This window comes from Sceloporus undulatus, chromosome 1 (genome assembly GCF_019175285.1).
Source record: "Sceloporus undulatus isolate JIND9_A2432 ecotype Alabama chromosome 1, SceUnd_v1.1, whole genome shotgun sequence".
NCBI classification, from domain to species: Eukaryota; Metazoa; Chordata; class Lepidosauria; order Squamata; family Phrynosomatidae; genus Sceloporus; species Sceloporus undulatus.
In genome coordinates this window covers 317,245,308-317,259,379 of record NC_056522.1, presented here as the reverse complement: position 1 = coordinate 317,259,379, position 14,072 = coordinate 317,245,308, and the positions used below count along the sequence as shown (strand labels likewise).

Genomic DNA, 14,072 nt, shown 5'->3' with positions numbered 1-14,072 from the left:
ACTATGTATGTGTAAATACATTTAGACTGTGCATATGATACTGTATTATAATTTAAAGGTATACAGTATTTTTAATTTTGCTAGTTGTTTATGTTGTTTATGTGACATAGCATTAAAAACATTATTAAGGATTCTGAATGGTGAAGCAGTTAATGGGGGAGGGGGTGACACCATGAGTTACCCCAGTGATGCCACTGCTACTACCTTCTACCTTTCCTAGCATTATTGTCTTTTATAATGAGTCACACCTTCTCTTGATGCTGGCAAAGTATGATGGTCTCAGTTTTGTCATCTTGGTTTCCAGGGAGAGTTCTGATTTGGTCTGTTCTAGGACCCATTTGTTTGTCTTTTTGGCTGCCCACAGTATTCTCAGCACTCTTCTCCAGCACCACATCTCAAATCAGTTTCCACATCTCAAATTTAGTCTCACTCCAGACCCTGCCAAGGTACTCAATTATCTCTTTTTCAAGAGTTTACAACTGTACTTATGTGACTAATAAGTTGCATTCATTCTGTCTGATAACAATTTCCACAATGCTCTAAGTATTGTTTGCTCTCTTTCCAGTGCAAAACATGTCACAAATGGAATAATGTTTCTCACCTCTCAGGAAACCATCCTTCCATACAAGAGTGCTTTCCATAGATGACCCAAGTGCTGACAACAAAACAGCAGATACAATATCAAAGAGGAGTCTTAAGCCAATATTTCATATTAAACGCCAAGAAAGATTGAACTTCCTGCCTGGGAAATATTCATACACTACTCAGAATATCTTCGAACAAGAGCTCTACTTTGGTAGGTGGACCTGACTTGTCTATACAGTAAATACTTTTGCTTAGTCTTATATAAGGATGGATCATCTTAGCATTATTTGGGTGCAAGATCAGTTAGGAAAAAAACTAAAATAAAGCAAATGTTGTGAATTTAGAATCATGATACTTTTGTAAGAGATGTAGGTTTAAATACAATCATGCCTTAAAGGGATGATAACCTGTGAGCATGCTGTATTTTCTTCCCTGCCATAACATCTGGAGCTGCTCCAATAGCATATATAGCTGGGCATATTTTTAAAATGGGGGGAATTGTTTACAGTTTTTTTCTATGTTATTCACTTCCATTTTATTTCATCTACCATTAAGTAGGTTAGGGTGAGATATAATGATCAGTCTAAGCCTGTGGTGGTGAACCTGTGGCCCTCTCTGAGGGCATGCAGCAGAGGCCATGAGGAGTGAGGGAGAAGGAGAGTGGAGCATGCACATGGGGGTGAAAGCCTTTCCAAAGTGGGAGGAGTGGAGGAAAGGAGCACTCTGTTTCTCCACCCCTCCCACCCTGGAAAGAGATGGAGGATTGCCCCCCTCTCCACTTGCCCCTTTCTAGGAGTGAGAGCTGCCTGGTTCACCAGGCATCTTTCCTTCCTGAAAAAGGGCATGGGGGTGTTGATCCTCCACCTTTTTGCAGGATGGTGAACCAGGCAGCTATCCCTCCTGGAAAGGGTCATGAGGGGGATGTTTTTAGCTCAGTATGACCAGACTTGGTCCTCCTCCTTTTCAGGACCTGTCAACCTCCTGTCCAGGAGGGATTCCAAAAGGTCCTCCATTTTGAATGGAACACCACTGAGTTTGGGCACTTGGCCTATAGGTTCACTATCACTGGTCTAGGCTCACTCAAAAATCTTTGTAGCTGACCAGTGAACTGAACCCAAGATACGACAACTAACAACTCTGACTACTACATCAGACTGGTGCCAGTGAAAAGGCTTGAGTTTAGACAATTTGTTTTACCTACAACCTAATTTCTTTCCATCACTGTATTCATTTAGGGTCAGCCAAAATTGTCCACCAAGATACCAAGAAGGACTGTTTGGTTATGGATAATAATGATGAGTATTATATACACCTTGAGCAATGCTACCCAAGACCTCCTGAGATCTGGAGCTTTGGGCCACCAAAAAAGGCAGGTAGGAACTTTGTAATAACTCAAACAATTCATTTACACATAATGGCATTGTAAAATGGTGTACCTTGTATAAATTGGTAATATCATGTTTTGCTTTTTGGAATTTATATATGTTTTAAAATATTTTCAAGTCGAAGAGGGTTGAATCTATGGATATGGAGGGCCAGTTGTATTTTGAGATGGGTTAGTCATCCCATGCACTCCACAGGAAAGGCTACACTGTCTGCTTTTAATTTTGTCCAGGAAATGCTCTGTCTCACTAGAGAATTTGATTCTTCTATTGTCCTTTCCCTAGATTGATTAGTCAAGGATGGAGAGGAAACTCCACTGTTAGCTAATTATCTCTTAGCGGGTTCTTTTAAAGCTGCAGGGGCAGCGTAACAAGTGCGCCACTGGCACACTCGTTATGTAAGCGCTGTGCGGCAACGTGCAGATGCCATGCAATGCTTGCGTAACAATGGCGGTGCCCGTGTGCACAGGACGCCGCCATTGTTACGCCACCATTACATTCTAGGGTTAGATTGCCGCATGGTCCCTAACTCTAGAATTGGCCCTGGTACGCCGCTTATTGGCGGTATGTACCAGGCCTAAGTTAAGTGAAAATCTTATGTAATTGCAAAACAGAAGAAAAACTACTGAACATGAATTTTCTCTTTAAAATGGCTCTCTACTAATCTGTTTTAATCAAAATTCTGTTGGGTAAGTTCAACGGATAAGGAAGGGAATCATCCACTGGACCACACTTCCCACTACCATTGAAGATTTTGCTCAGTTGGGTGAAGCACAACAACCCCCAGTACCAACTCAGAGAAAGAGAGAAGGATACAGAAAATCTGAAGATGTATCTGAGGATATCCACATACGTAGGACTATGCTGGAAAAGTGGAAGGCTGCTTGGAAATTTGGTAGGTATTCCAAGCCCAATTTTAATTGGTCATAATCCATTCAAACCAATGCTAGTTTTTGTATTTATCAATAATGTTTGAAGGATTAGCAATCTCTTTGCCAGAAATACTGGTTACCTTTGCCAGAAATACTAGTCACTCCACAGTTGTGTTTTGTTTTGGGTTTTTTAATTGTCTTTTTCTATTCAATGCTTAGATCCTCGGTGGCAGTCAGCAACTATAGAAGGATTAATCAGAGATCTTGTAGATGTACATGTTCAAAATCGAATCAATGCTATACTTATCTGTGCATCTGCTGTGCTTGAGAAGCTCCAGCATGGGCAAGATACAAGTCAGGAGACAGGTATGAAATTGAGCAGCCTCTAGTGGAAATTTCAGTTATATTTTTCTAACACTGCAAATAAATTTTATAGTACAGTTATTTAAAGATAAGAAGTAAATCCAACTACAGTACTCTAAAAATAAAAAAACAGTCTTTCCCTTGTTGATCAGTTATAAGAATGTTGTATTTAGGATAGGTGAACCACTCTGTTTTTCCCCTTGTACAATCCATATTACTGTTAGTCATATTTTCAGTGAATGAATGGTATAATACAGTAGTCTGAAGTTTTCTTTTATGGCCAAAAACACAGAATCTGCCTCTTCTTGTGTTTCTCACTGGTTATGCCTTCTTTTATCAAAACCAAAAGACTCCCTCTCTTTATCAATATCTTAAAACATTTCTGAAATTATCAGTGGCTTTATAAAATGAATGTTTAATCAGTTGAATAATCACATTTTAAAAAGCTGGAATTATTACTGTGTCAGCAGATTAAAACCACATACCTGTAAATGTTCTGATTTTTCTCAGTAATAGGAATAGAAGCTGGTGCGAAGAGTTTAGAAATTGAGGATATACCATCAAAAATCCGTCCTTTGCTTAAAAAAACTCTGTTTGATAAGGATACACATGTAAGAATGGCAGCTGCTGTGTGCTTCTATGCTATAGGAGAGTGGAGTCAAGAGGCACAGGATATCATGAAGAATGCTCTGATGAATGGTTAGTACAATCATTTTTCTGTCCCCTCCCCCAAACTATTTTTGGGTGACTTAATCTACCTCCAAAGCAATTATAACATTTTCTGACAAAGAATGAACAGATAGAAGTCAGACTAGGGCACAGAGTCAGCTGAAGTTAGTTGTAACTAAACCTCATAAAAATAATGAGTTTGGCAAGTCCTACATAGACAGTTGGACTGGGATTAGATTTTCAACTCTACATTTAAGATCAGTGTGTGTGTATGTGTGTCTGTGTATGTGACTTCAAGTCATCTGTTGACTTTCAGTAACCCCATAAATTTCACAGGGTTTTCTGAGTCAATGAATACTAAGAGGTGATTTTGCCAGTTCCTTTCCCTGGAAATATAGCCTACAGCACCTGATATTCATTGGTGATCTTCCATCCAAGTACTAAGCAGGGCTGACCCAGCGTAGCTTCCAAGTTTAAACAGGATCTAGTTCCTTTAGGGTATGTGATATTATATGATAAAATGCTATATGTATACTGTCCCTATATAAATATTTTCAGCATTCCTGCTGTGCTTATTAATAGCTTTTGGTGACCATAAACACACATACACAAACACAGTTGTGTTAGTCCAGATCAGTATGCACCTTTAAGACTGAGACAGAGAAAATAAGTTGGTAGCATAAGCTTTTATACACTTAAGTCTACTTCCTCAGATCTCTAATCTCAAAGGAGCTACAAGATGCCCTTGTGTACTCACACAAAAGGTATTGTGCCAAATTGAAATTATTTGCTCCTCCAGTAGACCTAACTAGAATTTTTAAAAACTGCCTTTAGCTTGTCAGACTGTGACCAGTGATATAGAGGACTGAAACACTAGGACTTTTTGCTTAAGAGGGATGGTGATATCATTTGCCAGTGTGATCAGAGTTCCCTGTTCCTTCCTTTCCTCTGAAATCCTCAAAGTAGTTGTGCTGCTTGGATGGATTTGCCATCGTACTAACAATAAGATATTGTTGGAAGTTCACCCTGTTGTAATGCAAACTATTTAGAAATGTTTGCTTGATGAAGAAGCCAGTGTGACTTCGAAAGCTTGCAACATGTAATTATGCATTTTGGTTGGTCCAATAAAGGTATCATTGTTTGGATGTTATTGGATTATTTAGAGATGGCTTAATCTTAAATGGGCCCCAACACTTTACTAAGACCTGCTCCAACTGAAGATGAAAACTGCTAGTCTTGATTGATATGGCTCAAGACAGCTGCTTGCACTTTGAGTCCCTCCTATGGAGACGATCACAGTTAGTGCTTTCATCTAAAAAATGTTCACTGTAGTGCTGATTGTAAATAACTCTCATTTTGGTATTAGGTAACAGTACAGACAGCTGGACAGCAGCCCAGGCCCTAGCTATGGATGGCATTACCAGTTTACATGTAATAAAAAGGATTTTGTCTCAGATTTTCGATCAAAACGATGATGCCACTGAAGATCAGGCTTGTCTGTTATTGTCTCGTCTCAGCAAACGCACAGTAAGTATCAAGGGTCATGGGGAAGAACACAGTGGAAATGCATGACAGTCATGGCCCACCAATGCTCTGTGATTCAGGCTTGCCCATCCCTATTAGATATAGGCACTGGACACTGTTTCTGCTACAAAGTATGTTTGTTGCAAAGAAGGAAGCTGTTGAGACCCATTGTGCCATTCTGATCAATGATAAGGTTCCATCTCTTTAAACAGAATCCAGGTCTGATCAACTGTGCCATGGAACTGCATGCTAGTAATGGTGCCTTGAGAGCTTTTATTTTTCCCTCCACAGACTTTTCTTCTAACTTGATTCAGTATGGAATCTCCTCCCATCAGTAGGATTCTATCTTAAAACTGCCCAGATTTGCTTTGAGTGAACATGTTTGGAATTCAAAACATTAAATTCACTGAAGCCTGGATTCTGCAGGTCTGATCTTTAGGCTTCTATGGTACTGTAGCAGACCAGCTAAGAATCAAGAGACTGACATGCAGAACCAACCTGCTCTTCCAAGTTTTTCCCTTTTTGAGAGCCTATTACCTCTTTGGTAAACTGGAAAAGCAACATGTTAATATTTTTCAGCTTTATTTATACTTTTTTGTGATCATGCTAAATGTCCTAAAACAGTTCCACATGGAATGGATGCGGCCTAAGAACAGAATGCAGAATTATTTAGAAATTCCTCTCATCTAAGAGATTGCACATTAGTCAATGGCCGAATAAATTTTTTACTTTTACTAAGAGATTGCAGTGATATTGTTAGTGCCCTGTAAGAATTCGTTCTTTCTCACCTACAGTGTAAAAGTCAGTATATAAATTTTAACATTTTTATTTTGTTTTGTTTTGTTTCCTTTTAAGAAAGAATAAACAGTAGTTTCTTCAAAAATACTGATAATCACAAGATGGGAATGAAAGCTATAGATAGCCCTTTCTAAGTGATGCTACTTTCCTTTCTATAGTTAGAATCTTCTGTTGGCTTGATAGAGCATTTCGTATCTTCCTATTTGTTGGCTTAACCCTTTATTGGCTTAATCCTTTCAGGGCTTGGTTCATTGTTTGCTGGCATCTGAACTGAACAGCTGCCAATGGAAACATCGAGTGTTGGCTTGTAAAACTTTCTCTCGTATTCCTGGGAGTGTCAGCCAGGTATTGTTTGTCTCATTAATTCAATATGTAATCAGGGGTCGGCAACCTACGGCCCGCAGGCCGGATCCGGCCCGGCAAGGCCTTGGGACCAGCCCCAGCCTGGTCCTACCGCTGATTGCCACCCCCGCCACAGCTTCTGCGCCGCTCTGGGTGCCATTTTGAGTTCAGCCCCCCAGTTGTCTGAGGGACAGCAACCCGGCCCCTGGCTCAAAAAGGTTGCCTACCCCTGATGTAAGTGAATATTTGAAGGGCTGGCTTTCTGGCGCAACAAATGCCCATTGACAAGTATCTTCTTATAAAGCATGTTTTTAGAGCAAGTGCTCCCTTAGTTTGTGAAAAACATCCATTTGTTATAACATTTGATCTTCTAAACCATCTACATATATTGTATTTAATATGCTATGTTTTTGTGATTGCTTATTGGAAAATAAACATGGGCTTAATCTTCGGATCTGACTGCTGAGGCAGGTATCTTTATGGTGGTAGGAAAAGCAAGTTAATTGTTAATTAACTAGTTTAACCATGGGTAGGTAAGTGTGAAGTAAATACCACTTGCTTTAATGGAGTGCATCAAAAACATTGCTCATGCTTCTTTGGGGAAAATATTGTAATGGGGATTTCAATTGCAGTGCAAGTTGTTAAGATGTTTTTGAGTCTAATAAACCCATAATAAGACTGTACTGTTATCAGTCAAAAATCTGATTGGCATTATAAATTAATCAAATTTTTTGATGGATAACAGCACATTCTTATGATGGGTCCCTATATATTAGACTCAACAACATCTTAACAACATACATGGCAGATTGAAATCCCCATTACAGTATTTTTCCCAAAGAAGCACAGGTGATGCTGAATCTTTTTGGAGCACTGCATTATGTAGCTGAGACTTTATAATGAGTAAACCAGAGGAAACTGGTGGAATAAAGGTTTGCTATCCCCTTCCCTACAAGGCCTGCTTCAAGAATGTGGGATAGGGTAGAAAGGTTGCTTGGAGATAGACTGAGAAACTTTTCTTTTGTAAACTTCATTATGTTGACATCTTACAAAAAAAGGGCTGGAGAAAATAGTCAAACTGTCATAGAGGGAACAAGACAAACAGTGCAAGGACCCAAAAGTGGGAGGCAAAAAAACTTGCACAGGCAGCAAGTAAAAGGGACCCATGGTCTGTAATGTCTTTACACTAATGCACAGAGCATGGGGAAATAAGCAAGACGAACTCGAACTCCTAGTATAACAAAGCAAATATGATATAATAGGCATCACTGAAACCTGGTGGGTTGAGTCTCATTATTGGAATGTAGAAATAGAGGGGTATAACCTTTTTAAGAGAAATAGGCCAAACAGGAAAGGAGGAGGAATAGCACTATATGTCAGGAACATTTACACCACTGGAGAGATCCAGGACATCCCAATTTTATAGTTGGGAGGGAGGGTTGGGTAGGGGTTTTGTTGTTTTTATTGTTGTATATTGTATTTTCTTTGTTGTTACCCGCCTTGATCCTCAATCAGAAGAGGCGGGATATAAATAATAATAATAATAATAATAATAACAACTACTACTACTACTACTACTACTGGCAGCCAGGTGGAGAGCATCTGGATAAAAATTAAAGGGGAGGGAAACAACAGGGATGTTATTGTGGGAGTCTACTACAGACCCCCTAGTCAGATGGAGGAACTGGATGATGCCTTTCTAGAACAGATGACCACACACTCAGAAAGGAGAGATGTAGTAGTGATGGGTGACTTCAACTATCCTGATATTTGATGGAAGTCAAACTCAGCCAAGTCCTCAAGGTCTAGCAAATTCCTCACTTGCCTCGAGGACAATTTCATTGTCCAAAAGTTGGAAGAGGCAACAAGGGGGTCAGCTACTTTAGATCTGATCCTAACCAACAGGGATGACCTATTTAATGGAGTGCAAGTGGTGGCATCCTTAGGTGGGAGTGATCATGTATTCCTGGAGTTTGTTATACAATGGAAAGGAGAAGCCAGGCATAGTCAGACATGCCTTCTAGATTTTAGGAGAGCGGATTTTAGTAAACTTAGAGAAGTACTACGGGTGATCCCATGGTCAGGAATATTAAAAGAGAAGGGAGTTCAAGATGGATGGGAGTTTCCCAAAAGGAAAATACTGAAGGCACAATTTCAAACAGTTCCAATGAGGAAGAAAAACGGGAGGTGTCTCAAGAAACCAGGATGGATGATAAAGGAACTTTCAAACTGAACTAAGTTTGAAACGGAACGTGTATAAGAAATGGAAAAATGGGGAAATCACCAAAGAGGAATTCAAACAAATAGCAAGCACATGTAGGGGTAAAGTCAGAACAGCTAAAGTGCAGAATGAACTCAGGCTTGCTAGAGAGGTTAAAAACAATAAAAAGGGCTTTTTGGGATATGTCTGCAGGAATAGGAAGAAGAAGGAAATGGTAGGGCCACTGCGTAGAGAAGATAGCAAAATGCTAACAAGGGACAGAGAAAAGGCAGAATTACTTAACACCTTCTTTGCCTCAGTCTTCTCAGAAAAGGCAAAGGATGCTCAAAGTCAGGATAAAGGAGCAGAGAATAGGGGAATTTCAGCACAGAATAAGTAAAGAGATAGTACAGGAATATCTTGTTAATCTAAATGAATTTAAGTCTCCAGAACTAGGTGAACTACATCCAAGGGTACTAAAAGAACTGGCAAATATAATATCGGACCCGTTGGCAATAAACTTTGAGAACTCCTAGAGAACAGGAGAAGTGCCAGCAGACTGGAGGAGGGCAAACGTTGTCCCCATCTTCAAAAAGGGGGAAAAAGAGGAACCCAACAATTATGGTCCAGTTAGTCTGACATCAATACCAGGAAAGATTCTAGAGCACATCATTAAACAGAGTCTGTGAACATATAGATGGCAGTGCCATAATCACAAAAAGTCAACATGGGTTTCAGAGAAACAAGTCATGCCAGACAAATCTGATCTCTTTCTTTGATAAAATTACCAGCTTGGTGAAGGGAATGCTTTGGATATAGTATATCTTGATTTCAGTACGGCTTTTGACAAGGTTCCCCATAATGTTATGCAAACAAGCTAGCGAAATGTGGGCTAGACAATGTAACTGTTACATGGATTTGTAACTGGTTGACCGGCCGAACCCAAAGAGTGCTCAACAATGGCTCCTTTTCATCCTGGAGAGAAGTGACCAGTGGGGTCCCACAGGTTTCTGTCCTGGGCCCAGTGCTATTCAACATCTTTATCAATGACTTGGATGACAGAATTGGGGGTATACTTACCAAATTTGCAGATGACACCAAATTAGGAGGAGTGGCTAATAGCCCTGAGGACAGGATCAAACTTCAGAATGACCTTAACAGATTAGAAAGCTGGGCCAAAGCTAATAAAATGAATTTCAACACAGAGAAATGTAAGGTACTGCACTTAGGGCCAAAAAATGAAATGAACAGATATAGGATGGTGACACCTGGCTGAACGAGACTAGGTGTGAAAGGGATCTGGGAGTCCAAGTAGACCACAAATTGAACATGAGTCAACAGTGCGATGTGGCAGCTAACAAGGCCAATACGATTTTAGGCTGCATCAATAGAAGTATAGTGTCTAGATCAAGGGAAGTAATAACACCACTCTATTCTTCTTTGGTCAGGCCCCACCTGGAATATTGTGTCCAGTTCTGGGCACCACAATTTAAAAAAGATGTTGAGAAATTGTAGTGTGTCCAAAGGAGGGCGACCAAAATGGTGAAGGATCTGGAAACCATGCCCTATGAGGAACGACTTAGGGAGCTAGGGATGTTTAACCTAGAGAAGAGAAGGTTAAGAGGGATGTCATATTGAGGAGGGAGCAAGCTTGTTTTCTGCTGCTCCAGAGACTAGGGCCCGGAGCAATGGATGCAAGCTACAGAAAAAGAGATTCCACCTCAACATTAGGAGGAACGTCCTGACAGTAAGGGCTGTTCGACAGTGGAACAAACTCCTTTGGAGTGTAGTGGAATCTCCTTCCTTAGAGGTTTTTAAACAGGGGCTGGATGGCCATCTGTTCGGGATGCTTTGATTTAGATTTCCTGCATGGCAGGGGGTTGGACTGGATGGGCCTTACCTTCTCTTCCAACTCTATGATTCCCAACCCAATTTTGGGGAATTTTCTCCCCATATTAGCCTCTCATATTCCATCACAGTTTGTTTACAACACCTTCCTGATAGTTTTAAAAAAACTTTCCAGGAGAGATGTTGCAAGTGGATGCAAGTGGGAGTAGGGGGTGGGAAATTTTTCTACTGTGAATTTCAGTGATCTAATTATTTTTAAAGGATTCCAACCTATGCACTGCAGAACTACTAGGCTGTGTAATCTCATTGGGGTTTGGAAAGCATAGCTGAAGGTTTTATTGTTGACAAAGGTCCCTAGGTTTGCCTTTCTTTGGGATTACATGATAATGGGGGGATTAGAGTTTTGCTCTTATACTTGTTCAAATGAGGCAGATTGTCACTCTTTCTGTGTGGACCCCTCTGGTAACTATTTCTATGGAGGTATCAATGTCAAAGAATTCCACAAGTTTAAAATGTTGTCCTTTACATCAAGGCTATTAATTAGTTTGTGCTATCTGAAGTTCTCCTTGGTTCATGTATTAGCTAACCTCTTGCACTTCCATGCAGGATCTCAAGAACAAAATTGTCCAGTTGATGTGGACAGACTGGAAGTTTGATGTACGCCAGGCAGCTGCCAAGGCTCTTGGGCATTTGAAACTTGGAAAAGAGGTCCACAACCAGCTTAGGTAAGAGAATATAACAAACAGTCTTTAGCAAAACAAATGATGTACATTGAGATAGACTCAAATACTGTACTTTTTGGTATTTGAAGCAGTGGGAGATTCTAAGCCAGAAACCCTTTTCTCTTTCACTTTCATTGATTTAGTATGTTTTTCATAATGATAAGAGAGGGATAAATGTGATAAGTATAATGATTCTGAGTGCACACAAACAATCGCTTGGTTCTGATACCTATTTGGTCAAACAAATGTAGGCTTCCTTGCCTTCATCTTCACTCCACATCACCTGAAAATCTCTCTATGAAGTTTTTGGGGACCCAGAGGGATAGAATGGATTTGGAATGTGACCTGTGAGGTGGCCTGTGGCAAGAAGAAGGAATTGCTGAAAGTCAATACCCTGACAGCCACTACAAGTGAAAGGGCGTCCCCCTAAACAAGTGCAGGCAAAATGTAACCCTAGGATCAAAGTGATCAGATGTTCTAACTGCAAAAGAGAACAAAGGGCACCATAAAATGTAGGAAATTCCAGAAAAATGTAGGTCCTTACCAAATAAAAACCAAAACCTCTCATATAAATATAAATTCATGTTTCTTAGACATGCTCAAAGTGGAGGACATTTTGGAATTTCTACTGGATAGAAAGTTGAAATGTAGGACATGTACTGGATGCCTAGTCACCCTGCCTAGGGTTAATGAACTCCCAAGGCTGTATTCCTCATCCATATCTCTCCAAATTCCCCTGCACTGGCCTTTCTAGAAGAAAAAAAAAAAGAGAGGATGAATTCATTCCCTCCAGAAGGTTCTCTCCCTCCAGATATTCCAGGAGCAGCAGTTCTAAAGTTTCCGGAGCATTCTGCAAAAATTCAACATTTTTAGCAGTTTTTAAAAACTGCAAAACTGTATGTTAACTTCCAGCCACTTTGATATGTATGTTTGGCAGTTTAGTCCAAAGCTGTGAAGCTCCCAGAAGCAGAAAATTGGCTCATGAATCATTTCACTTTTCCCACACTTGCATCCACACCACTCCTGCTTTTATCAAGTCCTCTAGAAAATTCTGTTATCATGGATATATGTGTGGAGTTAAAAAAAAAAATCAGCTTATGCATATGAGCACCATGAACAGCTTGCATCCTTCCAAGGTTGCTAAAATGAGTACCCAGCTTGTTGGGGGCAATTAGCTTACAGTTGTAAAGTGCTTAGAGACCACTTACTTGTTGTTATGAAGCAGTATATAAATGAATGGCCTTTTTAGTCACCAACGCGCTTGTACAAAGTGTGCGATGAGTCCTTCCTGAATCTTCGTTCGTGAAGCAAAGCCAGAGATAAATGAAGCTGCTATTGCTATTGCTGCTATTGCTATTGCTGCTATTGCTATTATGTTGGGTCAGTTTAAACTGGTGACTTTTTGCTTTAGATAGGCTTGGCTTTGCCACTAAGTTTTAAAAAGTTTTGTCTTTGATACCTAAAGCAAATTCAACCACTTGTCATAAAGAACACCCATTTGTGCTTTCAGGGAGCGACTGAAGAGAGGAGATTGCCGGATGAGGGTGGAAGCTCTTACACTTATTGGCTGGTTGAAACTTATGACAGCCCGGCTGCTCCCCAGATATCTTCAGTGTTTTTCTGATGATTTTGTAGCTGTCCGAAAAGAAGCCTGCTGGGCAGCGGGAGCACTTAGGATTAAAGAAGAGACAGTGAGTGGTCAAAATGACTGATATTACAAAGATAAACATCCTTCTTGAATGCAAGAGTAGTGGTTAACCCCATAATTCTTCAGAGCTATCTTATTTTCCAGATGGTAGTTCAGGGACAGTGTGGCATAGTGGTTTGAGTATAGGACTAGGACTCTGGACATCAGGGTTCAGTTCCCCTGATCAGCCAAAGAAACTTGCTGGGTGACCTTGGGTGAGTCACACCCTCTCAGCCCCAGAAAACCTTGTGATAGGTCCTCCTTAGGATTGCCATAATAACTTCAAAGCATACAACAATGAACAAAAAGTTCAGGGCAGGATCAACTTATAAAATCAGGAATCCTAGTGCAGCAAGAGAGATCTGTGTGCAGAACCAGTCTTCTGTATGCATAACATGTCCACTACCTGTTTTTTTGTTTTGCTACAGGTAATTAAATGCCTTTTTAAGATAATGCAGACTGACCCTCTCTGGAAAATCAAGGCTCTTGCCATTAGAGGTACTGTACAAATTAAACCTTAATTACTTCTGTCTTAGGTGTAGATGCAACCTCTAAATAATTCTAGGCTTCTAATTTGGGATGCTCCAAACACAATTTACTAAACATCCTGATTCTTATTTAAATGTTTTGTATGGGTTCATCTACAAAACTAATTGCAAAATGTTACATACATATACCTAATCAAATGTGTTAGGAGTGTAGAGTTTAAAAAATGGTCCCAATCTCCTTTACTAATTAAGATTCACTTCAGGTTGAGAATATCTTCTAAATTATAGAGTTGTTAACTCCCACTGGAAGAAGGAGCATCATGAAAATGACATTTAGTCACATTGATGTCTTAATGGGTGGTGATGTTAAAGACACAAAGCTGCCTTATAGAGTCAAATAGCTGTTTCCATCTAGATTACTATCGCCTACACTGATATGGATCTTTCTCCCCACTCGGAGATTCTCAAAACTGAAACTGGAACCATCTGCATGCAAAGTGTGTGCTGATCTATAGTTCTTCCCCCAAGGCATGTCAACCTGATGGTAACTTGGTACTGAAGCACAAAATCAAAAATACATGAAACAGTATCT

At 40.1% G+C, this 14,072-nt stretch overlaps 1 protein-coding gene across 3 annotated transcripts in view; it reads left to right on the top strand.

The window, feature by feature from the left end:
- HEATR4 (HEAT repeat containing 4) overlaps positions 1–14,072 on the top strand; it is a 37,284-nt gene that overhangs the window by 3,958 nt on the left and 19,254 nt on the right. For all 3 annotated transcript variants that reach the window (XM_042445165.1, XM_042445164.1, XM_042445166.1), the window contains exons 2-11: positions 609–796; positions 1,821–1,958; positions 2,662–2,862; positions 3,059–3,205; positions 3,713–3,901; positions 5,238–5,398; positions 6,434–6,538; positions 11,190–11,308; positions 12,816–12,996; positions 13,421–13,490. In XM_042445165.1, coding sequence (XP_042301099.1) covers positions 609–796; positions 1,821–1,958; positions 2,662–2,862; positions 3,059–3,205; positions 3,713–3,901; positions 5,238–5,398; positions 6,434–6,538; positions 11,190–11,308; positions 12,816–12,996; positions 13,421–13,490 — 1,499 coding nt within the window. The remainder of the gene's footprint in view (positions 1–608; positions 797–1,820; positions 1,959–2,661; positions 2,863–3,058; positions 3,206–3,712; positions 3,902–5,237; positions 5,399–6,433; positions 6,539–11,189; positions 11,309–12,815; positions 12,997–13,420; positions 13,491–14,072) is intronic.